The following is a 27,967-nucleotide window of genomic DNA, read 5'->3' on the forward strand; positions in this document are numbered from 1 at the left end:
TTGGTATGAGGGTCGGGTCTGACCAACTAATCACTTTTCAGGTCAATCCGAATTTGTACTTGTTTGAATTCTTCTACTAAAATAACTTTTTGTCAAAATTAGAAGTTCTTTTTCAATGTATATAAGAATCCATTCCGTTAATAAAACGTTTTTGCATAAATAATGAATTAAAGAGAATTTAAAAATTACGGTCTAGTCTAATTTCCTCGTCGATTATATACAAATATATTTGACTTCTAGTATAATTCAAATTATTTAGTTTCTCTATTAAGCCTTTGGGAGGGAGCAATAAAAAGGACAACCGATGAAAACGACTGCTAATGCCTCGTAGACCGAGTAAAATAGGAATCCGCTTGAGGTGGAACTCTCGTCTGATTAACTAATTGATGAGGTAATAGCTTACCGATTTGAAGTATAAAATATAAATGTTGAAAACAAATTCTCATTCTAGGAAGGTTGAATATAGAGGATGCATCCAACGCGGCTTACAAATATCATGTACATTTTTATAACAGAGAAAACACTGTGAGAAAAGAAGAGAAACAAGTGCCCATGCAATTGATGGTCAATGAGGGACTTTGTGGAATATTGACTAACCACACTGCCTTTTATTTTATTTTATTTTTTGGCATTTAATTTATAAATTTGACCAAGTGGTGGGTCAATTAGGGCATCTCTGTTTAACTATATTGTCGGCAAATTAATGAATAAATAAATCAATGTGACCTTCCATTTTCTTAACATGCATTTTGGTTTTCAAGATGCAGGCCAATTCCTCTCAATTTCTCAAATTCTTCCATCCAAATTATAGACTTCTTCTCACCTTTTCCCTCAAAATCATCGTCCATTCTTCCTCCTTGAAAACGAAGGACCCAAATAAATAAATAAATAAAATAAAATAAAAACAAGACCGAGGAAAAGAGAAACATTTTCATCATTCGATATGTTGACTATTAAATTGAATTATTCATTTATTTATTTATTTTTGAGAAGTTGACACAATTTTATCGTCCGTATGTCGCGAATATTGTGTTCCTATTGGCTTTCAAACTATTAATTCTCAAGATCAATAACTTTTATCATTCTCTATGATTATGAATATCGTGTTCCTATTTGTCAACCTTTACCACCCTCTATGACATGAATATTATGTTATTACTCGCTTTCAAATTATTAATTCTCAAGATCGGTGACTTTTATCATCCTCTATGATTATGAAATTATGCTCCTATTTGTTTTCCATCAATTAATTCTCGAGACTTTAAAACCTATTCACATATTTAAATAAGTCATTAATAAATAAATCCTTACGACTTATCACCTATATGTTATTTTAAAGGTTTAAATAATTCCTTAATGAATCCTTATAACTAGATGCGTAAATGCTATTTTAGAGGAATAGTCGCCCATGAATGTTATAAATTTCTTATTAGATGGTAAAAATAAAATTAATTTTTATTGAAATATTTTTTTTCTTTTTAAAATATAATGAACATGAATTTGAAATTATTAAAGTATTTGTGGTGTGAAAACTTAACAAACACTACTATTTAATTGTTGATGATCATGAAATTGATTAATTTATTGCTATCTATGTGAGTAGTATAAAAGAATTTTCTATTAAAATATAAAAATTTAAATTGAACCTTAGAGCAAGGTTTAGCCTAATGCATTGAACTCATTATTCTAACCAAATTCTCAAAGGAAAAATAATTTAAAGAAACATCACATCAACTCATCATACTTTTATGAGAAAAACAAAAATATGAAAGGCACCCATTTTTGGAATTTAAAGCCAATATTCTTAAGGTTTTTGTAGAATTTTTTTAATTTATTTGACTTTTTGATTTGAATCAACAATAGCCAACTGCCCATCATATGTGCTTTGGGATGAAAACTAAAATCAAACAAATATTAAACAAGTGAGTAAATTCAATGCATTGTTCCAACTCCCCGATGCTTCTAAATAATTCAAATTTTTATAAAATATATAAATAAAATATATAAGATTTAGATTGTGTTTGATAGTGATTTTAAAAAGCGTTTTTAACCTCTTTAATACTTAAAAATTTTTATTTTAAAAAAAATTATAAATGCTTTTTAAAATCACTATCAAATGCACTTTCGAATATATTAAGGAGTGATTTTGGTTAAAACATTTTTATTTATAATGTGTTTAATATAAATAATTTTAAAAAGAATTGTTAAGTATTTGAAAATAAAATGAAAAGGTGTTTTTTCAATAGTTTTAATGATGTAATATATAACAAAAATTAATTCTTTTAAAAATATTTCTTATTAAATAATTATTCAAAAATAACTTCCAACTACATTTAAAATTTTTTAAATGGTTTTAAAAAACCTATCAAACACATTATTTTTATAAGAAAGTGCTTTCAAATCTCTTTTTAAAATCACTCCCAAACACACTCTTACCATTATTTAAGGTATTCCTTTCCCTGATTTTTTATTAGTTGGGTTTAAGTTTGGAAGCATTATAGATACTTGTTTGGATACTAGGAAAATGAAGGAAAGTTTGAGGTGGAGAAGGGATCCACCTCTAATATCATTTCCACAAAAGCAATGATGGTGAGAAAGAGGGGAGTCCAAAGGAAACAGCGGCTCATCCCAAATAAGGCATGTTACCAGAAGTCCATTTCAGGTGAATCAAAAATCAGCGTCACAAAACACCATCTTTCACCACTACTCAAAACAACCCAATCATATTATATCCAAACACTCCTGCATTTCACATAATGGCCAACATTTGTGGGGCTTTTCAAGCCTCATGAAGTCCTCTTCTTCATCATGAAATGCAGAATTAAGCCTTTCATATGTATCCTCATACATAATTCTCTTCCTTTACTTAATTATGTTTGACAGTTGATCCACGATTAAGCGACATTGGAATCAAGTCAAATTGCCGTGTCCGCGTTGAACCCAAAAAGAACAAGTGATATGATGATCAATAAGAAGATATCCAGTAAATTAAGCCCACCATTTATGTACATATTCATCATTAGAATCATTCATCTGAGAAAATGAAGACTAGTGGAGGAGTCACGGACCTTATATGAGCTACTTGGTAGATATTTTGATAAACAGAAAGTAATAGATATCCATTCATATATACTGGCAATCAAAATTATACGAATCCAAGGAACAAACAGCAGTGTTAAACAATACCCAGAAAAGAAATGGAACAAACTAAAAGAAATCTAAAATGATAATGAAAAATCAAGAGTATTCATATATTATGTCTTGAAACTTTCAGAGGAAAAGGTAGTACCTCTTTGTTGTTTTGTGGTGGGTTCATGTACAGTAGCCACTTTTCTTGACAATGTTACATTTGAAACACACCCCTGTGGGAAGATATAAAACATCTTTCTTTAAGAGGAAATATTCACCACTTCAACTCCATCAATAATGTATCTTTTGACTCCAAATTCAGCATCCACCAAAGAGAGAATCTCACAAAACAATCTTACAAACAACCAGCATATGTTCGCATGCCATATTATAACTTGAAGATGTTATCTCAAATGACAGAATGTCACAAGAAAATATTTCCAAACATCAAGTATTGGACTCCACGTCGTCTTCCATCTCGCGCACAGACTGAAGGGGGCCACTTCCAGGCATAAAGCCACTGTTTGGGAGGTTATTCAGAGGACCGTTTCCAAATAAACATACTTGAGGTTCTATCTGGTTCAGGCAGTTACACTCATCATCTGACAGAGACCAACTGAAGATGTCTATGTTTTTCCTGATCCGATCAGCCTTCAGACTACAAGGTAGAACACTGGTCCCTCTCTGCAGTCCCCACCGTAAAATGACCTACAACATACCAAAGAACACCAATATATCACTTCTAGTTATGAACATTAAATGTTGCTCTGCTTATAGAAAATAGATGTGAATGTAGTTACGAAGTATTTCATGTGTCAGGCTCCCAATTGTCACTCATCCCCACTACACTAGGGGCTGTTTTATTGTTTTGGCTAAAACTTTGCCATTTAAGTGACAAAATTGCTTCTTAATGCAATGATAAGGACTTGTGACCGAGAACCCAAGTGTGCCTATGACAAAACGCAATTGCAACCTCAGAATGTCCGTAAATGAAATTCCAATAAAATATTTTTGGTCTCCATTCAAGTATTGAATTTGCAAAATGAAAATGCAAAGCTTAATTTGAACTAGGGCCACACATCATTTTAAAACAAGAGGTTCCAACACATGAATTGTTAGGAAAGCTAAAAAAGGAGAACCCACAAGACAAGTCCCATCTGCTTCCATCCATAAAACTTCATACATCATCTATATGTAATTAGATTAAGGTAAACTTCTTGTCTGGAAAAACTGAAGTTTTCCAAAGCAAACCTATAAACCAAACACCCATGACCCTGACCGCAATATTTCTTTCGGGAAATAGCAACCAAAAATTGATAGTCTACATGAATTGACCAACTTTGACATGAATAGGATTTTTCTCTTTCACAAAGGGTAATACACAAACTTGACACAACTTTGATTAAAAAAATAGAAGCACTTAGAAGGAAAACTAAAACTCATTAGACCCAAACATTAGCCTCATAAACATTAGTTGAATGTGGTTCAGGGCTATGACATACCTGTATTGGGGAACACTAGTGAGGAACCAGTGTGAAAACATGGACATACAATTAATCATCTAAATAATGACTTTACCTCTTTACAACAAAAAGAAGTAACATTGACAAATTGAAAATCTAGAGGTAATGCCCACTCAAGTGCAGCTTAGAGGTAGTGCCCTTTGGCAATGTACTATAGGTTCAGAATTTGAGCTTCCCTAGTTTTAAATTAAGAAGTGTAGAGTATAGGGGTGGGCCATATCACTCGCGGTTTGCTTCTCCAACAGTTTGGATAAATGCCTTACTGTTAGGATTATCCAACAGTTGGGACATTATTATGATTATTATTATTATTATGATGATGATGTTATTGTGATACTAATATCTAAAACCATTTCATTCATAGATATAATCATCCAAAGTAGATAAACAAGCAAACATCCACAACAAATTCTAGGCAGAATGGTATGCAACATATGTAGTAAACATAAAATATCAAGAAGCCAGGCTAAATATGTCCAAATCCTTAATACTGCACCCATTCTTCTGAGAAATCTATAGAAATATCCAATATGCACCTTATCCATTTGCAAGCCTATAACCATGGAAGGACGATGTTTGGGAGCCAAACCTACACCCATATCCCTGGCTTCTTATCCATAAGAGTCATAACCATAAATTAATGATCAATTCATCTGTGACTCACACTCCAACACTAACCCATATGAATAAGAACCATATCCTAACTTGCAGCCATATGACAAAGACAATCCTTGCCTGTAATCACCACCAATACCCAAGGAAGTAAATATCCATCTGGATAATATTATGGAGGCAAATGATAGGAAGGTATCAATGGATACATTGATATTAATTTTAATTTCAAAAAATTTTTGGAAATTCAGAAATTAGTGGCGGAAAATCTTAATGAAAATTCAGAAACGATAACTGGAGAAACAATATTAAATTTTAGCAGCAAATTGTAAATAAAAGCAACCATAACATGCACAGGGGCCAATGATTTGCACAATTATATAGAAGATATCTGTCATTAGAACATCACTCATGTATCCATTCTAGCCGAATATAATATCATGATAAAATAAAGCATGCATATATAGCTGAAGTCTAATGCACTGCGATACCATACCACATACAGTACTTTTAAGTGTGGGCCACAACTTGGGCAAATTAAATCCATCCCAAACCCATCAAGACTGACATGCAATCTTCAGCTCTTGTTTTAATAGTGGGTTGTCACGAGGAAAACAAAAAATAAAAAGAAAAGGAAAACACACTCAAGGTTGAGTAAGGGCTAGGGTTGATGCCTTTGGCAACCCAGCTTAACCCACTAATATATATTAATATCATTTTACATATATTACTCATGTTGAAGAACATGATATACATTGTGAGTCCAAATCTTAATTGTTTAAGCTTTTAAGAAAATTAGCTACGCAAAATAATATTAGACCGTTGTTTGACAGGTGGTTATATGTTCCAACCTTATTGCATGTTTATTTAGTCCAATTTATTGATCCCACATGAAAGCTGAAAGAAGGGTGTTCGCGGTTTGTGTGTATCTCTCCATGTGCAGCTATGCGGCGGCAGGCCGCACATGGGGGAGGATGTTGGAACACATGACAAACAATTGTACCAAATCCCAATAAATTAAGCTTTTAGAAAAAAGGTTGTTAGGACATTTTTATGAATTGGCAATTTTGTTCCTTAATTGTTGATCTTTTAACCAGACTATCATAAGTAAGTCTGAAAAGATTTGTTAGAGGCAAGTTAGGTTATGAAAGGGTATGGATTGGATCGGTTTCACAAAATTGGTTTAAAATTGTTTTATCTTTATTTTTGGTAAAACAAGACCACTCAAGCACTGGCCAAAGTGAGCAGTCGTTCTAATTTTGTCAAGTTTTGGCAATGTTTCTTTTTGGAAATTCATGATTTATTTTTTAATTAAAAATCTGATTTCGATCCTTTAGGTTTCAAAACCTATATATGCCTTTTCCTTTATGTATATATCATATACTATTTTTTTTTTTTTTATAAATGAGTACAATATATATTAAAGGGCAAAAAGCCGCAAAGCATACAAGGAGTATACAACGCAGCATAACCCAAAAACAAAAGAACAAGCAGCCTCACCAGCCCTTAAGTAGGCGCTAGCCACTCCAAAAAGACTAAAAGTGAAGAGGACTCCCCTCCCATATACACCCTAGCCCAACTCCACAAATTACAAACAAAATTTTTTTTGAGTTTCTGTATATCTAAAGAACCCCCCCTAAAAGCTAATCTATTTCTTTCCTTCCATACCGTCCAAAAAATACACAACGGGATGGAATACCAGATTTTTTTTCTCTTTCTCCCCACAAAAGGGCCCCTCCAACTAAATAACACCTCTTTGACTGTCTCTAGGAACACCCAATGAACCCCAAACAAGGCGAGGACAATTTCCCAGAGGACCCTGACCACTATACAGTGTAAAAGAATATGATTTACATTTTCCTCTTCACAGCCACACAAAAAACAACGATTAGGAAGCTGTCATCCTCGTTTTTGAAGCCTATCCAATGTGAGGATCTTCCCCCACGTAACCTCCCAAGCAAAAAAAACAGCTTTATTTGGGACCTTGTCCACCCAAATGCACTTATTCGGGAAGGCGAGGGCATTGGGAGCAACCAGCAAATTGTAAGCATCCCTAACCCCAAAAGTGCCTTGACCCCCACCTTTCCATAACACAGAGTCCTCTTCTTGGGAGATCTTGAAGTCCCTCAGCATATTAAACATAGTTCCTATTAGATCCAACTCCCAATCATTAGAATCTCTAGCAAATCTGAGATTCCAACCCCCTTAACCAAGGCTAGAGTCCCACACATCGTTAACCATTGCATTCCTATGGACCGCCAAGGCAAATAACTGAGGGAAATTTCAGGACAACACCGCGTTACCACACCAGTGATCAGTCCAAATTTGACCTTAGTCCCCTTACCCACCTTGAACATCATGTTATCCCAACACCAATTTGCCTCCTTCAAAATCTCCTTCCACACTCCCACTCCAAACGCCCCGCGAGCTTCGTTAGTCCACCAACCAAAGCCCTCTTGGCCATACTTCACCCCGATCACTTTCTTCCAAAGGATATCCTTTTCAAAGGCAAACCTCCAGATCCACTTACCCATCAAGGCCTTGTTTAGGAGATCAATCTTCCGTATACCTAGACCCCCTTTCTCCTTTTGAGTACACACCACCTCCCAATTAATTAAGTGGATTTTCCTTTCCATTCTTCCCCCTCCCCAAAGAAAGTCTCTTTGTAATTTTTCAAGCCTTCTTGCCACTATCTTGGGCATTCGAAAAAGGGACAATTGGTAAATAGGAATGCTGGCCAGAGTGCTCTTGATAAGGGTAATTCTCCTGCCCTTAGAAATATATTGTCTTTTCCACAGGGCTAATCTTCTCCTCATTCTTTCTTCCACCCCATCCCACATAGATATGGCCTTGTGGTGGGCTCCAAGGGGCAGCCCCAGATAAACTGAAGGAAGAGACCCCACTTTGCACCCTAGCTCCATTGCCATTTCCTCAATTTCTTCTACCTCCCCAACAAGAATTAATTCGTTTTTAGCTAGGTTTATTCTTAGCCCAGAAGCCGCCTCAAACCAAGCCAAAATCCAGCTTAAAGAGGTTAGATACTCTTTCCTTGCTTCGCAAAAGATGATTGTGTCATCAGCAAAGAGTAAGTGGGAGACATCCATCTCCATCCTCCCTCTTCCCCGAAGGCTGCAACCTGAAATGAATCCCCCAACAACAACCCTTCTTATGAGTGCACTTAACACTTCCATACCCAGGACAAAGAGGTAAGGAGACAGAGGATCTCCTTGACGCAGCCCCTTAGTAATTGAGAAGAAGCCTGCTGGCACCCCATTGACCAGGACAAAAAATTTGGCAGTTGAAATGCACCACCAAATTCACTCCATCCACCAAGACCCAAAACCCATCTTGTGCAAGACCTTCATGAGAAAATTCCAATTGATGCTATCGTAGGCTTTTTCAATGTCCAGTTTGCAAATCAACCATTTCTCCTTACGCTTATGCCAGAAGTCATTCACCTCATTAGCTATGAGCGTGGCATCTAAAATCTGTCTGCCCCTCACAAAGGCATTCTGATCCACAGAAACCACGTTCCCTAAGACCTTCTTCAGCCTATTCGCTAACACCTTGGCCAAAAGCTTGTACAGACCCCCTAATAGGCTGATAGGCCTAAAGTCCCCAAGGTCCTCCGTCCCCCCTTTCTTTGGAATGAGGATCAGGAAAGTGGTGTTGAGGCTTTTAGCAAAAGATCTTTGTTCATAAAACTCCTTAAACAGATCCACAATCTCCTCCTTCACAAAGTCCCAACAAAATTGCCAAAAGGCCACTGTAAACCCATCCGGTCCAAGAGCTTTGTCACTATTCATTTCCAACGGGGCAGAGTGGATTTCTTCCTCGGTGAAAGGCAGCTCCAAGCCTTCAGCTTCACTGAAGTTTAGACTTTGGAGGTGCAGCCCCTCAATATCAGCTTTCTAGCCTGGCTCTTCAGAGAGCAGTTGCAAAAAAGCGTTCACAATCCCCTCCCTCACTTCCTGCTCCTCAGTCCTCCACACCCCGTTAATTTTAATTCTGTCCAGGGAATTTGTTTCTTCGGTGGGCATTGATCAACCGGTGAAAGAATCATGTATTCTTGTCCCCTTCCTTCAGCCACAACTCCCTTGACACTTGCCTCCAATGGGTTTCTTCCAGCAGAACCCACTTTTTGAAAGTTTCCTTAGCTTCTTTTTTCATCTCCGTTTCTCTTTCTGAAAGGCTCCTTTCACTTTCCACCCTATCCTAGAACTCGACTTGCTGGAGAGCCGAGTTTTTGTTAACTTCCAGCCTTCCAAACACATCCCTCTTCCAATCTTTGATTTTCTGCTTCAGCACCTTCAACTTAGTGGCCAATCTAAAACTGGCCCTCCCTCTCACCCCAGACCCCTGCCACCATCCCCAAAGAAGGTCCTTAAACCCATCCACTTTCAACCACATGTTTTCAAACCTAAACGAGGAAGGGTCTCATCTTAACCCACCACCTTTCAGCAAGATGAGAAAGTGGTCAAAAGTGGGTCTAGGCAGCCTGCTTTGGACAACCCCACAGAATTGATCAAGCCAGTTCTGGGTCACAAGGAATCTATCCAGTCTAGCCCAAGACTGGTTGTTCCAACCCCCACTCCAGGAAAACACACCTCCTTGCAACGGAAGATCTAGAAGATCTAACTCATCAACAACCTGAGCAAATCTTCTCATTGCACCAATTATCCTTCCCTAACTGCTCTTTTCTCTTTGGGAAAAGATGACATTAAAATCGCCCCCTAAACACCAGGGATCATTCCAGATGCCTCTGATTGCCCCTAGCTCCTCCCATAAAGCCTCACTGTCCTCCCTAGAGAACGGCCCGTGCACTCCTGTGAAAATCCAGACGAGCCCATCTTCCACATTCCTGAGCCTACAGGAAATTGAGAAGTGTCCCACCTCCATCTCAAGCACCTCCAAGGTCCTTTTGTCCCAACAGATCAAAATTCCTCCCGCAGATCCATGAGCATCCATGGCACCCCAGTCCAGGAACCTCCCAGAGTCCAAACTCCTCACCACACCCTCAGACATTGTCTGAATTTTTGTCTCCTGGAGACAAAACAGATCGACCTTTTGATTTCTAATCATGGCCTTAATCACCTTTCTTTTGGAGCTATCGTTAGCTCCACGCACATTCCAGCTCAGTAACCTTAACTTCATTAGACTTCCAAAATCTGGCCCCCTCTTTCTTGCATACCACACTTCTGCTTCTTCCCTCAATCACCTTTCTTTTGGAGCTATCGTTAGCTCCACGCACATTCCAGCTCAGTAACCTTAACTTCATTAGACTTCCAAAATCTGGCCCCCTCTTTCTTGCATACCACACTTCTGCTTCTTCCCTCCCCCCCCCCCCCCCCCCCCTCATAGTTAATGGAGCATTCTAGTCTTTTCAATTCCCTTTCAAATTTTGATTTCTCCAGAAGAACTTTGCTATGGACTCTTTCCCTCCTTTTTTTTTATCTTGACCAAGAAATCCAAAAATGTCCTTCTCCAAGCCCTTTGTCGAAAACCCCAGGAACTTGCTGAATCTAGCCAGATCGCTATCCTCCCAATTGACCTCCTCTCATCCTGTAACTTCTCGTGGCATTGTACGAACCAAGCATAACTCCTCTCCACTTTCTCCATTGCTGCCATTGTTAACCTCCATCAGCTCCCAGCGAGTGACGGTCTTCTTCTCTGTAGACCCCGGGCCATTGACATTGCGACACGGTGTTTCCCCTTGGGCTATCTCCCAACCAGCCCCAGAAAAGTCGTAATACTCCCCCAAAGGAGTCCGACCAGAAAAAGAAAAAGGAGAAGAAGGGGAACCAGGAACCAACAAACCAATGGGGGTAGAGGCGGTCCCATACCTTAGAGCTTCCTCCAATAAAGCGTCGTCGGTCTTCGAGCTCTCCTCATAACGTGACTCCTCCTCAAACTGCTTCCTCAAATCGTCCTTCATCAAGAAAGAGGATGCCAGAGTCTGGACCCCCCAGAAGGCTTGGGCTAATTAAAACCGGGGGACGGGCCTTACCCTTTGCACAAGGTAGAAACGGGCCTTGGCAATCCGGCCCAGGCTCCACTAAGGGCTCCTTGGCCTTGGCCCACCCAGAAACCTTTCTAGGCGATGTCCCAGAAAGAGACGACCCAGTCTCAAGACAAACTGGGACTGGCCCAGTAGGCCCAGTAAACCCAGAGGCCATATCCGAACTCCATGGGGACTCAGCAAGGCCCGTCACAAGAGGCCCACCCAAGCGTTGCTCTACAGGCTACCCCGACCGGCATGTCTCCCCCCCGCGTCCCATCGGCAAATAGTGGCAAGGCCTCGAGCCTTGTAACGACGACCTCCTCCAGCACGCGCTTACCCGCGCGTGCATAGTCCTCACCCCCAACCTCGCCTGCTGTTACAGCTTTCATCTCTCTCTTTCCTGCCGGCACCGCTCTCAAAACTGACCTAACCTCCCACCAGAGGGTTAATGCGTAGCAGAAATCTTCAATCCAAATTTCCACCACGTTGGGAAGCTCTTCTCCGTTCAGCTTCACCAGAATCCGCGCCCATTGCAACTTCTTCAGCTTCTCTATTTGGGAGTCGACTACAAGGAACCCCCCACACTCCTCCCCTATCCTTCTCAGAATGGCCCGATCCCATAAGGAGACGGGTAGGCCCACGATATGCACCCATGCCTCACACCTTTTCTCCCCTTCCGACAGGCACCTCGTCTCAGGACTCCATTTTTCCGGGCGTAGAAGGATCCCCCCACCAAAATGCTTCCGAGACTTGGGGCTTTCTCAGCTTCTGCCAATAGTTCAAATTCTAGCAGAACCTTACCCCTCTCCAATTTTGCTAGACCTAAGTTGCCCTTCAGTCCCCAAGTTTTTGCCAAAAGGGTCCTCCAACTCTTCAGGTCATCCCCCCTCTCTGAACTAGGGTTCTAGGACCTAACCAAACAATGAACCAATTTATTCAAATTTCGGCTTAGCTCATTTTCTTTGACCTCCACCTTAACCACTGCTCTTCCTTTGCTCTTCGGCTGTTTGATCACTTCCGCAAAGGTTTTTGTCATAATGGGCTTCAGCAACATCGCTTCGTCCTTCTGGCCTTCCTTTCCTTCATAAGCAATACCTAGTCGTTGTAGCGTCCCCACCATTGAAGCCTAGCCCCCCTCTGCTCCTCTCCCTTTAGGGATAAAGATGTTAAACCTTTTATTCTCCAGGTCCACAACTCCTAAACGGAGGAAGCACCCCCCTTTGTTTTCATCACGCAACAGTGAATAGGCCCTCCCATTTTCCTTCCACTTTCTTTCCCCTTTTCCAACAATCGTGTCCTTACTGCAATGAACCAGACATTCAAGAAAGAGCCCTAGGCCCTCCGGTCCCAGTCGTATCCACGACGAGATCCCTTGTTTCCTCTCCACAATCGTAGCTTGCAATTTGCCTTTCTTCTCCTCTACCTCGATCTCAAAAGTCTTCAACTCCACACCAAAACTACCCTTCCTTAAGCTATTCCGAGCCCCTAAGAGGACAGTTCCCTCTACATTCTCACTCAAACGCAGAAGCTCTTGCTCTCCTCCATCGCTCTCGGTCTCTCTCTCTCTAGCCTTCCCTCTCTCTCTCTCTCTCTCTCTCTCTCCTCCATCTATACATCATATACTATTGAATAAAGAAGTTTATAATCTATTAGAAAGTAGATATTTTTTCTTTTCTTGATATTTTGGACATTAAAGAAAAAAATTTAAAATCAATAATCATTTTATTTTACATCTCAATCTATTAGATAATAAATTCTAATATATTCTCTAAATCTTCAATGTATATTAATATAAAATGAAGTACAAAAATCATGTAATAATTAGGGGAAAATGTAAATTGGTATTCTACTGATATTCTTTCAACTTATGCATATCAACACTCTTAAGCATGGGTTTTGCATAGGTATGCATTTTGAGGGGGGTGGTGTGGCATGCTCAAGCAGAGAAGATAAGGGTAAAGTGGACGTTGACTCTGATGTGCCTATTAAAGCATCTGAATTTTCTGATATTGGTGCAGGGAATGTAGTAGGTAAAGGAGGGAGGGGGGTGCAGGTGGAGGGGAAAGATGTGGGGGGTTTGAGATAAGAAAGGGTATTGGGCCTAAAGGAGTTTGCAATTAGGCCCAAGAGCTAAAGGCCTTTTAAAAGAAAAGGCTAAACATTCTTTTCAGTTGAAGCATGGGTTGGGTCGTGCCTTAATGGAGGGAGAGTCTGGTCAGCCTAGTATAGTTATGGAGGAGGGCTAGCCCAATCGTGTGGTGGAGAAGTTTGTGGGCTCGGCCCAGGGTAGTAATGTTGAGGGCTTAAAAGAGGCTAGGGCTTGGGAGAGAATCTTTTCCTCTAAGGTTTGGAGGGCCAAAGAGGAGATGATGGGTGGATTGTTGATCATAGAGGCCAAGGGGGCGCGATTGGTGACCTATAGTGGTTCTCCAACTGATGATTGCCTCTTAGAGGAAGCTTCCAAGTACTCCTCTTTGCCCAATTCTTTTTGTGCCTTGGGGGGGCAAGATTCTTCTTCTTCCTCTAGGTTGGAAAGAGTGATGATTGCAGTAGGTGGATCACGATGTTGTTGTTAAGCTGGACGGGGGGAAGGAGAGACGGTCGTAAACCCGTTGAGGTTGAGGGTAATATTGGCGGAAAAGAGTGTTCAGGGTTGTACGACTGTGATGGAGCTGGGTAATGAGCAGGGAGATGATGGGACATTTTCAACAAAGGAGAGGGAAGGAGGGTTGGTGGAGGAAAAGGGAGGAGCCATAGAGTTTTGGAGGAACAGTTGCTAGGCGAATTTTTACCACTGCTTGGGAATGCCAACTGAGGGCCTTTAAGGGAAGATTTTGAAGCTTCTTAAAAGGATGTAAGAGAGAAAAGAACAAAAAGAGAAGATGATTGGCAAAAAGAGGAAAGTGCAAAAATCCTCAAGATTTGATCGGGAACTGAAAAAATTGGAGTATTCGGTGAGCTATTATGGGTCAAGAGGGGAAAATGTGGGAACCAACTAGAGTTAAATGAAGCTTCAAATTCTTTCATGGAATGTAAGAAGGGAAAATGACTGTGAGAAGAGAAAGGTGATGAAGGCTTTGATTAAATCTCAAAAAGTGGATTTAGCTTGCTTGCAGGAAACTAAAATACAAGAGATGTCCAATGGGATCGTGCGAAGTCTAGGAGTGGGGAGATGTTTAGAATGGTGTGTTGTGAACTTGAGGGGAGCGGCAGGTGAGGTTTTGGTGTTTTAGGATAATAGAGCGTTACAACTGCTGGAGATGGAAGTGGGGAATTCTTTGATTTCTTGTCATTTTAAGAACTATGAGGATGATTTTTGTTTGAGCTTTATAGGTGTTTATGGACCCATGCTAAAGAAGGATAGGGAAGGTTTTTGGGACGAGTTAGAGGATTAGAGGTTTTGGAGTGATCCCTGGTGTGTGGTAGGCAATTTTAACACGATCGGATTCCTCTTGGAGCTTAGTAGAGGTGGCAAATTGTCCTCTACCATGAGGAGATTTTCAAAGGTGATTAAGGAATTAGAATTGAGGGACTTGCCTCTACAAGGAGACTCTTTCACTTGGAGCAATGGCTAAATAACAAGTCTAAGTCGAGAATGGATCGATTCCTGATCTCAAAGAATTAGGAAGGTCATTTTTCTAGGGTTGATCAATGTATTCTTCCTAGACCGGTGTCCAACCACTTTCCTATTCTCCTTGACAGGGAAGGGCTGAGGAGAAGTTCTACACCTTTTAGATTTGAAAATATGTGGCTGAAGGAAAAGGGCTTCAAGATTGTTTAGAAGAAGTGGTGGGAGGGTCTCAATTTTAGTGGGTTTACTAGTTTCATTCTGGCTGAAAAGCTGAAAGCACAAAAACTTATTATGAGAAATTGAAATAGGGAATTTTTTGGTAAGATAGAAGTATAGATGGCTTTGGCATTGAATTTGGTGGATTTTTTTTATAAAGAGGAGAGTTCCCGCTCACTTTCTCTGGAAGAGATGTCTTGGAGAGAAATGGGTTCTTTTAGAAGAAATGTCTTGGAAACGGAAATTAAGGGAAGTGTGGCTAAAGGAGGAGGATAGAAATACAAGATTTTTCCACAGAATGACTAATGCTCATAGAAGGAGGAACCAGATGGCTAGAGTCAAAATAAATGGAATGTGGTTCACTAAGGAGAACAATATTAAAGAGGAAGTGGGTAGTGTCTTTTGAGAGGTTGGAAGATCAAGAGGTAGCAGGGCTGAAAAAACCTTTTTCTGAGGAGAAGGTTTTTAATGCTCTTTCAGGTTTAGTGGGGACAAAGCACCAACTCCAAATGGGTTTTCCATGACATTCTAGCAGTTTTCTTAAGAGTTTGTGAAAGATGGGGTGATGAGCTTTTTTAGGGAGTTTCATGAACATGGTCATTTTGTGAGGAGTTTGAATGCAACTTTCTTCGTGTTGATTATGAAAAAAAGGGGAGCGGAAGACTTAAGGGGCTTTAAGCCAATTAGTTTGGTGGGAGGACTATACAAATGGTTGGCCAAGTTATTGGCCAATAGGTTAAAAATGGTGATAGCTATAGTGATTTCCAAGACCCAACATGTGTTTGTGGAGTAAACAAATTTTGGATGTAGTGCTTGTTGTCAATGAAGCCATTGATTCGATTTTGAAAAGTAATGGGGGTGTGGTTCCATGCAAACTTGATATAAAAAAGGCTTATGATCATATAGAGTGGTCTTTCTTGTTTTTGGTCTTGGAAAAGATGGGTTTTGGGGGAGAAATGGATAAGGTGGATCAAGTAGTGTATATCCACTGCTAGTTTTTCAGTCCTGATCAATGGGACCCCTTTTGGCTTTTTCCAAAGCTCCAATGGAGACCCCATTTCTCCTTATTTGTTTGTGATTGTGATGGAAGCTCTAAGTTGCCTCTTAAAGAGAGTTGTAGGTGAAGGTTATTTGTCAGCTTGCCATGTGAGGGGTAAAGAGGGTGAAAGGATTAAGGTTTCTCACTTACTATTTATGGATGATACTTTGGTCTTTTGTGAGGCGTCCCAAGACCAAATGACTTTTTTATGCTGGCTACTTATGTGGTTTGAGGATATTTCAGGGTTGAGGGTTAACTTGGATAAAAAGTGAGTTGACTCTAGTGGGGAGAGTGGAGAATGTGGAGGATTTGCCTTTAAAGCTTGGTTGTAAGGTGGGAAGCTTACTGTTCACTTACTTGGGGATGTTGTTGGGTGCTCCATTCAAGTTTGTGGCAGCTTAGGATAGAGTTGAGGAGAGGTTCCGAAAGAGATTGGCTATGTGGAAGTGACAAATCATCTCTAAGGGTGGGAGAATCACCTTGATATGAAACACTTTGTCAAGTCTGCCTATTTACTTCATGTTTATCCTCTACTTGCCAAGGTTGATTAGATTGAGGCCGAAGTAGATTCAGAGGGATTTTTTATGGGGGGGTGGGGCTCTAGAGTGAAAACCTCATTTGGAAAGGTGGGAAACCATTTGTTCAAATAAAAGAAAAGAAGGATTGGGGGTTAAAAGTCTTTCTACTCTCAATAAGGCTCTCCTTTACAAGTGGAGTTGACGTTTTGCGAACGAGAGAGAGGCCATTTGGAATTGAGTAATAAGGGGAAAGTATGAGGAGGAACAAGGTGGGTGGTGTTCTCGTGAAGTAAGAGAGAGGTATGGTGTAGGGTTGTGGAAAGCAATCAGGAAGTTTTGACACCTTGTCAGCAGTAGACTTTCCTTTGTGGTGGGTAATGGGCAAAAGATGAGTTTTTTTAGGAATAAGTGGTGTGGGGATACACCTTTGTGTGATTCCTTCCCCTTTTTATTTGCCTTAACTGCTTCCAAAGAGGCTTGGGTGAAGGATGTTTGGATTGTCTTAGAAGATGGGAGGAGCTGGAGTCCTCGCTTCACTAGACCTTTCAATGATTAGGAGGTGGATGAGATGGAGAGCCTTTTGTTATGTCTGTGTGGGAAGAGAGTGAATATGGATAAGGATATGGTGCGGTGGATGGAAACAAAGAGTGACAAATTCTCTGTAAAGTCTCTCTACAAAGCCTTAGAGTCGGACTCTTTAGTTTATTTCCCAATGAAAATCATTTTCAATTCCTATGTGTAGCCAAAAGTAAGCTTCTTTACTTGGGAGGCTTCATGGGAAAAAGCTTTAACTTTGGACCCAATCCAGAAAAGGGGATGGGCTTTCGCAAATAGGTGTTATCTTTATCAAACGAATGAGGAATTCATTGATCACTTATTTATCCATTGTGTAAAGACAAGGGCTTTGTGGGAGATGTTTTTTACTCTTTTTGGAGTTTCGTGGGTGTTTCCTTTTCGATTGGGGAAACCTTTTTGAGTTGGAATGAGATTTTTGTGGGTAAAAAGAGTAAAAAAAGTTTAGACAATGGGCCTCTTATGCATTTTTTAGACAGTATGGAAGGCAATAAACAAAATTGCCTTCGAAGACGACGTGTTGTCCATCCAAAGGTTAAAAGGTTCTTTTGTGTACCATGGTCGGAGACTAAGATGTTTATAAAATATGGTCCTTTAATTTTAATTGATTTCCTTGATTGTGTGAGTTCCCATTGAGGGAGGGGTTGTCTCTTGTATATCCTTTTGGACAGTTTTTTGTTTCAGCTGTAAGAGGCTAAGTGTATCTTTTTTGTATATCACAAACCGCTATTTTAGCATCTCTTTTTAATATAAATACTCTTTTCTACTTATCAAAATAAATAAAAAAGCATCTTAAAAACATCATCAAAATTTCTGAAAATTTTAATTCCATCTTTGAGAATATGATACCATAGCTACTGAAGTGGAAGGAAACATGAACAATCAAGGAAAAGATGTTTCAAAATTATAATGATGTTATTTCTGTTATCTATTAACATTCATAGTATCTTGAAAGCATCCTCAAAATTTTACAAAACCAATACCTATAGATATTGATCTATCAATGGCCTAAGATACTGGAGATATCAAAGTACTAGAAAATATTTAGCCTATTCATACATGGACCAGATAAACAAATCAGTCCAAACATTGAAACATCCATGCCCTGTGAAGTGCAATGCCCCTAAAAATTCCATGGTTTAGGGAACAGTGCTCATGTTGATGAATACTAGACTCTAAGGTCCTTAACATTAGTGGTAAGGGTAAATCCATACTCTTACGTGAAGAAAATCCATGTGAATCTATTGAAGTGGCAAAGATCTATGTAGCATTGTTTTACTATGCTACTTAGAATAAGGACCATTATGCTCCCAAAAACCACCTTGTACTTGATTCATGCAGATAATGCCAACACTCCAACCTACATGGGAGGGTAGTGGACCTTGCTTTCTATTTGTCATCAATACTTCATGTAGCGGTTGATTAGGTCCTCTGGCTTGGGATTGTTGTGGAGATTATAGACAGAGATCATTACCTTCACCATAATGCTATATGTAGATAAAAGCTTTCAATTCAGTTAATTATGCAAATGGATGTCATTCACAAAAATATCATTGTGAATCCTCAACTAGTTATGGGTTTGGAAGCAAAGGGTATGAATTTGGGTATGATTCTTGACCCTTTTTATCTCATGGCTATGAGTTTGGGAATGGATAGAATGCAGACACAGCATCTCATTGGTTATCATGTTGATTAGACAGATCTAATAATTAGAGCTCGCATAGCATTTGCAATAGTCATCACATGGACATGTTTACATGTTTTTAGAGATGGGATAACATTGTCAGTAGAAATATCACGAGGTTAACAAGATTACATGCTTCTCTTACAATCTACACCAAACCGAATGTGATAATGTGACTCCAGTATATGGGACTTCATGAAGTAGCCTAGATTGGTAATTTAGTATTTTTCCATCAATCCCTCTCAGTTCCTCTCCCCTACCCCACTTTCTTTCCCTCCCTCTTTCTCTCATACTCAGCCTCACCCTCAACCTAACCATCTGAGCATGGTATTAGAGTACTGCTGCTTCTCTTTCTCTCTCTCACCCTAAAAATCAGAGCAGATTATAAGAGTAGTTCTGTCTTCTTCTTCTTCTTCTTCTTCTTCTTCTTCTTCTTCATCTCTTTCTTACACCCTAACAATCTGCACATGGCATGAGAATCCTGCTGATGATTCTCTCACACCCTAATAACCTGTATGTTAATAAGACTATTTCCATCAATTAATAACTCTCCCCTTCTTTTCTTCTTCAGTATTTTTGTAGGCAAACAAGAAGAATATAATGAAAAAGGCACCTATAAAACTGCTACTCTGGCACACAAAAAAGTACAGAAAGAACAAAAGCTCCCATCCTCCAAAGAAACTTTCGATTACCAAACAAAGATAAGCCCTTCCCTTTCTACTTTTACTTGTCTTAAGGTTAAATATGAACAGCTAAAATCCTAAACTGCTCTTTATGATTGCTGCATTACACTTGTTAGCATCACCTACTGACAAAGCATCATATAGATGGGCCATTTTGAAATGGTTCCATTACAATCAGTAATCTCTCATGTAATTGGGAAAGATCCTTTAAATTCTCAAAGTTTGAGCAGCTCAGTAGAAAGGCTTTTATAGTTGGAAAAGGAAGCCTACTCAGGTTTATCTCTTGAAAATTTTGCAGCTTTCAGTAAATTTTTGGGGATGCTAATCAAAGGGTTTGAGGAGGAGATTTTGGCTTTGCTAAGAAAAATGGAACCTAGAAAAATAAAAATGAAGGCTTCAGTCTGTAAAAGATCACAAGGCTATAATGTCATCATGCAGAGAAAGGGAGTTGAGAAAATGTTTTGGAATGTTAGAGGAGTTAACAATGAGGAGAAGAGGAAGGTTATTAAATCTATGATTCATTCTCAGAATGTGTACTTGGCATGCCTATGGTTAAACAAAGGTGGAAGCTATCTTGATGGCCTTGGTCAGAAGCTTAGGGGTGGGCAAGTTCTTAGAGTGGAGTGCCCTTGAGGCAACAGGAGCAGCTGGAGGGGTGGTGGTCTTCTAGGACAACAGAGTGTTGGAGATCCTTGACATGGAGATTAGGTTCTTATTCAGTCTCTTGTTCATTCAGATGCAATGAGGACAATTTCACTTGGGTGTTTTCAGGGATTTATAGCCCTATGGACGGGAGAGAACTTGAAGATGTTGGGAAGCAATTGGGGGTCCATTAGGAGGCTATGGGAAGGTGTATTAGGAGTGATTTCAATGTAATTAGATTCTTGAAGGAAAGAAAGAATTGTTTCAGAATCTCTTAGTCCATGAGACAATTCTCTGACGATATAGAAGATTTATCACTGGTTGATCTCTCATTGACAGGGGGCTCTTTCATATGGTGTGGAGGGCTGAATAGAAAATCAATGTCAAGAATTGACCATTTCCTAATCATGGCTGATTGGGAGGACCACTTCACAAATACATCGCAATTCCCATTGCTGAGGCTAGTGTCTGATTATTCCTCCATCTTAATACAGGGAGGAGGGATAAAAAAGGGAAGGACCCCTTTTAGATTTGAAAACATGTGGCTTAAGTTAGAGGGATTTAAAGATGTGGTGAAGGGCGGTGGGAAAGGTATAAATTTAGTGGATCCTAGAGCTTCATTTTGGCTTCAAAGTTGAAAGTGTTAAAGGACCTTAAAACTTGGAATAAAGGAGTCTTTTGGAATATAGCAACTTGAAAGGTTTGTGCCTTGGGTCAAATTAGCTACTAGGATAGAAAGGAGAGGGAAGGACTGCTCTCTTTGAAAGATAAGGAAGCTAGAAGGGTGGCATTAGAAGAGTTTAATCATTAGGCCATTTTAAAGAAAACCTCTTGGAGACAAAAATCAAAGGAGGTGTGGTTGAAGGAATGTGACAAAAATATGAAGTTTTTTCACAAAATTGCCAATGCTTGACACAGAAGAAATTTCATAAGGAGAATTAGGGTAAATAGAGAGTAGGTGGCAAAGGATGTTGAGATTTCAAAAAGGGTGGTGAATTATTTTTAACTCCTTTTGTCGGATTCAGGAGGAGAGTCAAGACTGGATATAGATAGCATGTCTTTCAAAACGTCAAGCAAAGGAGTATTCCAATTGGCTGGAACTGGAAGATATATTCAATGAGAGGGAGATTCACGATGCTATTATAGGGCTAAATGGGGACAAAGCCCTTGGACTTGATGGCTTTTCTCTAGCATTTTGGCTGCATTATTAGGATTGTGTTAAGGACGAGGTCTTGGCCTATTCAGGGATTTTATTTTTTCTTTTGCAATATGTACCTTTGAGAAAAGTCTAAATACTACTGTTTTGTTTTGATCCCAAAAAAAGGTGGAGTTGAAGATTTAAAGGAGTTTAGATCATTAGCCTTGTAGGTAGTCTACGCAAAATTTTAACTAAACTTTCGACAAAATAGACTAAAAAAAAAAGGAAATTAGGAAAGTGGTGTCAAACTCTAATGTGTTTGCAGAAGGGAGGCAAATCCTAAATGCAGTTTTAATCACCAAAAAAACTATATATTCAAGATTGAGGAGTCGTAGAGAGTTGTATGTAAGTTAGACTTTGAAGAAGTCTATGATGGTGTAAATTGGAACTTCCTATTAGGGTGATGCAAAAAATGGGCTTTAGGTAGAAATGGATTGATTGGATTCAATTTTCCTTGTTATTTTTTTTTCTATAATCGAGAAACCTTCCATGGCCAAGCCCTTAGGACTCTCCATGGAGACCCAAACTCGAGGTGATGACCGCCCCGCAACAACTAGCACCAAATAAATTCAAGGTATCATCAGTGGTAGGATTCGAACCCAGAACCATGTGCCACTTACTAGGACCACACTTCCCAGTGTTCGCCTTAACCAACTGGGCTACTCTGACAAGTTGGATTCAGTTTTCCATTTGAATGCCAATATTCTTAGTTTTGGTAAATGGAGTTCCTTTTAGCTTTTTCCAAAGCACAAGGGCTTTGAGAGAAGGTGACCCTTTATCCCTGTATCTATTTGTGTTAGTGATGGAGGATCTTAGCATTCTCTTGAGAAGGGCTTGAGAGGGTGGCTTCATTTTGAATCTCAAGGTAGGAGGGGGAGGAGGTGAAGGAGTGGAGATTTCTCACCTCTTATTTATTGATGATACCCTATGTTTTTGTGAACTTTGTTTAGGTCCATTGATCCATATAGCTTGGGTTTAGCTTTGGTTTGAGACTTCTTCAAGGATAAAATTTAACTTAAACAAAAGCAAACTAGTTCCAATAGGGGAGGCCTCTAATGTGGAGGAGCTTGCATTGGTGTTAGGTTGCGAAGTAGGAAAGTTGCTTGTCAGTTACTTAGGCTTGTCAATTAGAATTAAGCCTCCTTCCTTGTAATGTCACAAGTAACCTCTCCACCTCCTCCACCTCCCAATCATTGAAGGGCCTAAAGAACCTAGGACTCCAACCCCCTTCCTTGCCCATTGAGTCCCACAACTCCACTAACCAAGCCTCTTTAGAAGTCGCTAAGGCATACAAAGAGGGGAAAGAATCACAAACTTGGAGCCAATAACGAGGTGAAGTTTAAGGCTCTATTGACGTTTTTGTATAAGAGATTGAGACCTATTTTTCTAGATGCACGATTTAGTGTAAGAATCGAAATTTTTGGAAATTTTAAGAAAATTACCCTTTGAACTTTTAAAGTTCTCATGATACATAACATACGAAGAAAAAGGAGAATATTTGAAAATGTACTAAAACTCAAAAGATCCATAAAATTCACTGTTGACAAATGAGAACAGTTCTCTGACACTAGAATGCAATTTGAATTCTGTTTAAGAGAGAGGTAATCATCGATGACTCAATTATCAGGTAAGAACAAAACAAGAGTGAATGTAGACACAGTTCAACAGCACAGAAAGTGAAAATCTATGTGGCTTTGACAGAACCTAAGTCTAATTTGTCCAGACTCCTATGACAATAGTTCTTTCATTTCTCTCCCCAATCAGAATTAAAGTAGCCTCCAAGACCAGATCCTAGGCATAGCCTAATATTTTTGAGTTATACAGTTCAAAACCAAGCACATGAGGACATTATCCCCATAACATCTAATGTCTATGCTCATAATAAACAGAAAAAGTGAGACAATCAGCTGATTTTCTTCTTCAACTAAACATTTGCCTACCTTTAAGAAGACACATAGATAATATAACTAGATCTTAATGTTTTATGAGTACATCAAGAGCATTTCCTTTTTCAAGTGCTTACCATATCACACTGCAAAAGTGCCCATAAAAAAAAACCATATTCCATTGCAAGTTGGCAGATAAATTTAACCATGGAGCTTTCTTTGATCACCAATCCAACTGATAACACACAATTTATGTCATTTGTTGAACCACTAATTTACTGATGATCAAAGTAGATTTTCAGAAGGAAGCACCATCAAAATTTCCTCACATAAAAATAAACAACTTCAAACAGAGGGTTGGCCTACAGTGGGCCTAGAAACTGGTAGATAGTGTCTCGATTTTCAAAACTCCTTTGTTATATTGATAGTAAGGAGAATAGGGCTAAAGAAGGAATATTATGGTATTTTTTTGGGGTAGTATTCTGCTTAGCCTTACATATGTTAAATGTGGAAATATTTTATCTCATGAAAGTCAAAGTAGCTTGAGAGGGCATGAGATAGTCGCTTTTGTGAAGAGAATTTCTTAAATAACAGTTCACTTCTTGATTTAAGTTCTGGCTCTTATTCATGATGGAGATGGATGAGAGCTATTCAACATCCACATATTTACTGGTAGAAAGTAACAACAGAGTCAAATTTTCTAGACAGCATGTAGACTTAATACATAAGAATCTTAACAACATTGATACTGTGGATACACAAAATAAACTATTTTCCCAAACTAGGGATTTAATTAGACAGTATTAACATTCAGAAAAGTGCCAAAATGATTAGCACCCATATGGTTACTGAGAAATGAAGGGTGAGATATGCAAATCTGAAATCCTACACCTGACTTTGGTATACATGATTATGTTTAGAAACCAAACCTATATTTATTTTCGTCCAATTTATAAGGCAATCAAATGAAGCATCAATATCCCTCTTCATTTGAATATAAGAAAACTGTCAAGATAGCTGATTTTGGCAAAGAAAAGTATATCCAATAGGCTATCAGGAATAGGGTGCAAAGATGGGAACAAAGCAGCAAGATCCTATAACTAAAAGCATTTATGGAAATATATAAAGAGTGTTTAAAGAAAATCAAGGACACTCTATGAAAAATACCTGCTCGGGTGTCTTTTTATGTCTATCTGCGATTTCTGCAACAACCGACAATTTCAACATCGGCCCATGAACTGATCTTGACCTCCTGAATGATATCCGGGGAGTTCCAGGTTCATCTTCTCCACCTGATCCACTATCGGATGGTCCAGGACCAGAAGCTGGTACTCCTAAAGGTGTGTGAGCAGATACATGGATGCCCTTTGATTGACAAAACTTCACGAGCTCATCTTGCCTCCAGAAAGGATGCAATTCTGCCTAATGAAAGCCAATAATAGATCAATCAAGAACCTTAAATTAAAGGCCAGAACATCAACAGGAAGATAAAAAGGATGAGAGGGCTTACATGTTTGATATGCCAGAAAAAAACATAAAAAATAAAAGGTCAGAGGCAAGGATTAAGTAACCTAAACATTGAAGTTTCACATTCCTAAAATTTTGTCTCAATAGAAGAACAATTAAAAAATGACAAATTTTGCTGAAAATATTTGACGCTATAACAGAGTTATAACTTATATATAAATATAAAAATTACAAATAAACATCCTGTCGGGGAAAAATGGCATGGAAATGCAAAACAACATAATGCAAATAAGGTTACCATTTTGGTCCTTTACAAATTATATAAAAAAGTATCATTCAATCATTGATTCACATATTAGTTTTCAATGCCAAAAAACAGTTGGAAAGAAGTTGAGAAATAGTACATTCCTTGCAGATAACCCCAAATCCTGATAAAAGAATTGCTGATACACAGCCTCAAGTTTTAGATACCCTAAAACATTAAATATCATAGAGATTAAGTCCAAACAAATTTCAAGGAGGGAAAAAAAATTATTTCCAGTTCTTTCTCATGTAAGAAAGATGAAGTTTCAAATTTCAAATATAAGGAAAGCCTCTAGTGATGATGAATATCTTTGGCTGATGCCATAGCTGGTTTTCTTTAGTGCCAGGAGACTTCTGCCATCACACCTTCCATAAGAAGAACCGACAAGCTCAGACAGATTACGCAGTCCTACTAATCCCACCATGGATTTCTCTATAAAGCATTGCCTATAATTATATATGCTAACCACTCAAGTGGGCAACATTTTGTAATCAAAAGGACCAGTGAAACTCATTTCCTAGTCTCTGATCAATTTTGCACTGTCTCTGAGGAGGAAATTATGTTCAGTTCCTTGGATGACTTCCACATTTAGTGAGTGAAATTTTCTGAAATTGCAGCCAATCAAGAAAAGGTCTGAACCAAAGGGTGGGTACCCACCACCCAGCTACATTGCAAGTAAAGACAACAAGCTAATTAGAAATGTTTGTATGATGTTGTCCACAGATGTGGTTATGCCTACTACTGTATTGAACACCTCCAGGAAGAGTTACCAACAGTAATTTGCCAAGTTCATCATGACATCAAGGTAAAAACTCCAAAAGGTGATGCATTCTCCATGAGGGGGATGAATTGTCAGAGGTTTGAGATCTGATATAAGCACCTAATTTGAAATATATTCATGACTATGAAAGCTGGTTCAGATGCGAGCATATTGTTATAGTTTTATCACTCTTTAGGCCAATATTTGTTGGCAAGAAAATGAACATAGGGAGATAAAATTTCACCACATCTTTGAACCATAGCTACCAATAGACAGGGTAAGGATTCTGCTTGTTCTCAAAACCCGGCATCTTTAGAAGGATGGGGTTGGTAATAAATCAATAAATTGAAAGTTCTTATGCCAAAATATGCTAAAATAGATAATTAAAAGAGAGCGAGGATGAGTAAAGTCATATGGACTCACCTGATTTACCGCGGGTACAATCTTTGCGAATTTAAGCAGTTCCTTAATCTGCTGAACCCCAAAATTGCTAACTCCAATAGCTCGAACCAGACCCAACTCAATCAGACCCTCCATAGCTTTCCATGCTTTCTTCAATCGGTTCAAAAACTGCCTATGGTCATTTCCAGAATTGGAAGGAGGATCCGTAGCATCACCAAACGCTGTAATGTCTGGCCAATGCATCAAATAGAGATCTAAGTATGTAACTCCTAAGTTCTTAAGAGAAACTCTAACAGAATTCTCAATTTTATTGAGCGAATTCATCGTGCAGTACAGCTTAGAAGTCAAAAAAACATCCTCCCTCTTCAGTGAACCATTGAAAGCCTCAGCCAGTGCTTCCCCGACTTCAACCTCATTCCCATAAAGATGGGCACAATCTATTTGACGATAACCCTCTGACAACGCCCTTTTTACAGCTTCAACACAAAGGTCCCCTCCACTCTGCCATGTCCCCAGACCTATAGCAGGAATTTTTGCTTTGGTATTCAACAGGAAGTAGGTTCCTGGTGCCCCGCCCTTTCCTTTCATCCCCTCAAGCCTTTTGGGATGAACAAATACGCACACAAGATATAGATACTGATCAACCAAAGAAATCACAGTAATGCAAGAGCCAGAGAATCACAATTCCAACAACGCCGGAACAAAACTGTGTTCACAAACAAAATCCAAGGAAGATACAGTAACCCAAAATCTCAGAAATGGGATTGAGAAGCGTAAATTCAAAAAAAACAAAAACAAAAGCAAAAACATTAATCAAATAGCACCAAAAAGTAATCCAGCAGTGTGAACGAAAGAAGACAATTCAGCGTTCCCAGTTGAAAACATTACTAGTTCTACTGCTAAAAAGCACACCTTCTGTTTGGTGATTTATCTGAATGAAACCTCACCAATCAAACACAAACCCAAAGTATAATTCATTGACTGTACATCAAATTGGAACCCCAAAACAGAAAGATCAAAGTAAACAAACAAAAGCACACACGACCCTCTATTTATTTCCAGGAAATTACCAAACCCAGAAGACTTGTTCGCAAATAAAATAATTGTATTCAAATGGAAGGGCGTGGTCAACAACGGCAGCAGAGAGCAGAGAGAGAAACAAACACGAAACAAAACCACGAGACCCCCTCTCTCTTGGAGAATCGATATCAATAATTAAGAGTATTTTAATACAAATATGAAGAAAATAAAGAAAGAAAACCAAAGATGAAGTCAGAGAAAGAGACAATAATTTTCAAGGCAGCGCACCTAACAGAGAAGACTCCAGATCCAACAACCACCTACCCAACTTATAACTACATTCATTGACCAGAGGGAGGATACTCCAATGTGCAGAGTTTCAACGTGTTGAGTGAAAAATGAGAAGAATATTCTCTGTTTTTCTAGGGAAAGCGAAGGGCTTTCTCGTTTCAACCGTTGGGAAAATGGTTTTGGGTTTTGGGTTTTTGGGTTTTTGAGCAGTGTGAGGCTTTTCGATTGATTTTTTTTTTTTTTTTTTTTTTAAGCGTTGGCATGCAACATATCATGTCAAGTTACTGTCACGTATATGTTAGAAATTTCTACGAAAATCATATTTTCAATATATTTATTTATTTATTTATTATGAAAATGATGTTTTCATTCAAAGAATATTGGAGAGGTTTTTTCCTTTTTTTTTTTTTTTTTTTTTTGTTTCTATCATTTCCAATGTTTTGGTTTT

The 27,967-nt window shown here is 38.9% G+C and overlaps 1 protein-coding gene across 4 annotated transcripts; it reads right to left on the reverse strand.

The window, feature by feature from the left end:
- Positions 1–3,224: 3,224 nt before the first annotated feature.
- On the reverse strand, positions 3,225–27,784 carry LOC100249597 (aldo-keto reductase family 4 member C10). 4 transcript variants are annotated; one of them, XM_010656376.3, is made up of 4 exons: positions 27,553–27,784; positions 26,230–26,914; positions 24,443–24,697; positions 3,225–3,837 (listed from the first exon to the last, which is right to left on the reverse strand). In XM_010656376.3, the coding sequence occupies exons 2-4, from the start codon at positions 26,794–26,796 to the stop codon at positions 3,577–3,579; spliced, it is 1,083 nt and encodes a 360-aa protein (XP_010654678.1). In that variant the 5' UTR covers positions 26,797–26,914; positions 27,553–27,784; the 3' UTR covers positions 3,225–3,576. The 4 variants fall into 4 exon arrangements, with proteins under 4 accessions (XP_010654678.1, XP_002273213.1, XP_010654672.1 ...); XM_002273177.4 differs by having other exon boundaries at positions 27,517–27,784; XM_010656370.3 differs by lacking the exon at positions 27,553–27,784 and adding an exon at positions 27,279–27,528.
- Between the last annotated feature and the right edge of the window lie 183 nt (positions 27,785–27,967).

The sequence above is a fragment of the Vitis vinifera genome, chromosome 1, assembly GCF_030704535.1.
Source record: "Vitis vinifera cultivar Pinot Noir 40024 chromosome 1, ASM3070453v1".
Lineage (NCBI taxonomy): Eukaryota > Viridiplantae > Streptophyta > Magnoliopsida > Vitales > Vitaceae > Vitis > Vitis vinifera.

Excerpts from the sequence above, each read along its gene's own strand:
- LOC100249597 (XM_010656376.3), bottom strand. The coding sequence starts at position 26,796 with ATGAAAGGAAAGGGCGGGGCACCAGGAACCTACTTCCTGTTGAATACC. Across the intron at positions 24,698-26,229 it reads TTGTACCCGCGGTAAATCAG|GCAGAATTGCATCCTTTCTG; the intron begins GTGAGTCCATAT and ends GGCTTTCATTAG. Across the intron at positions 3,838-24,442 it reads ATAAAAAGACACCCGAGCAG|GTCATTTTACGGTGGGGACT; the intron begins GTATTTTTCATA and ends GGTATGTTGTAG.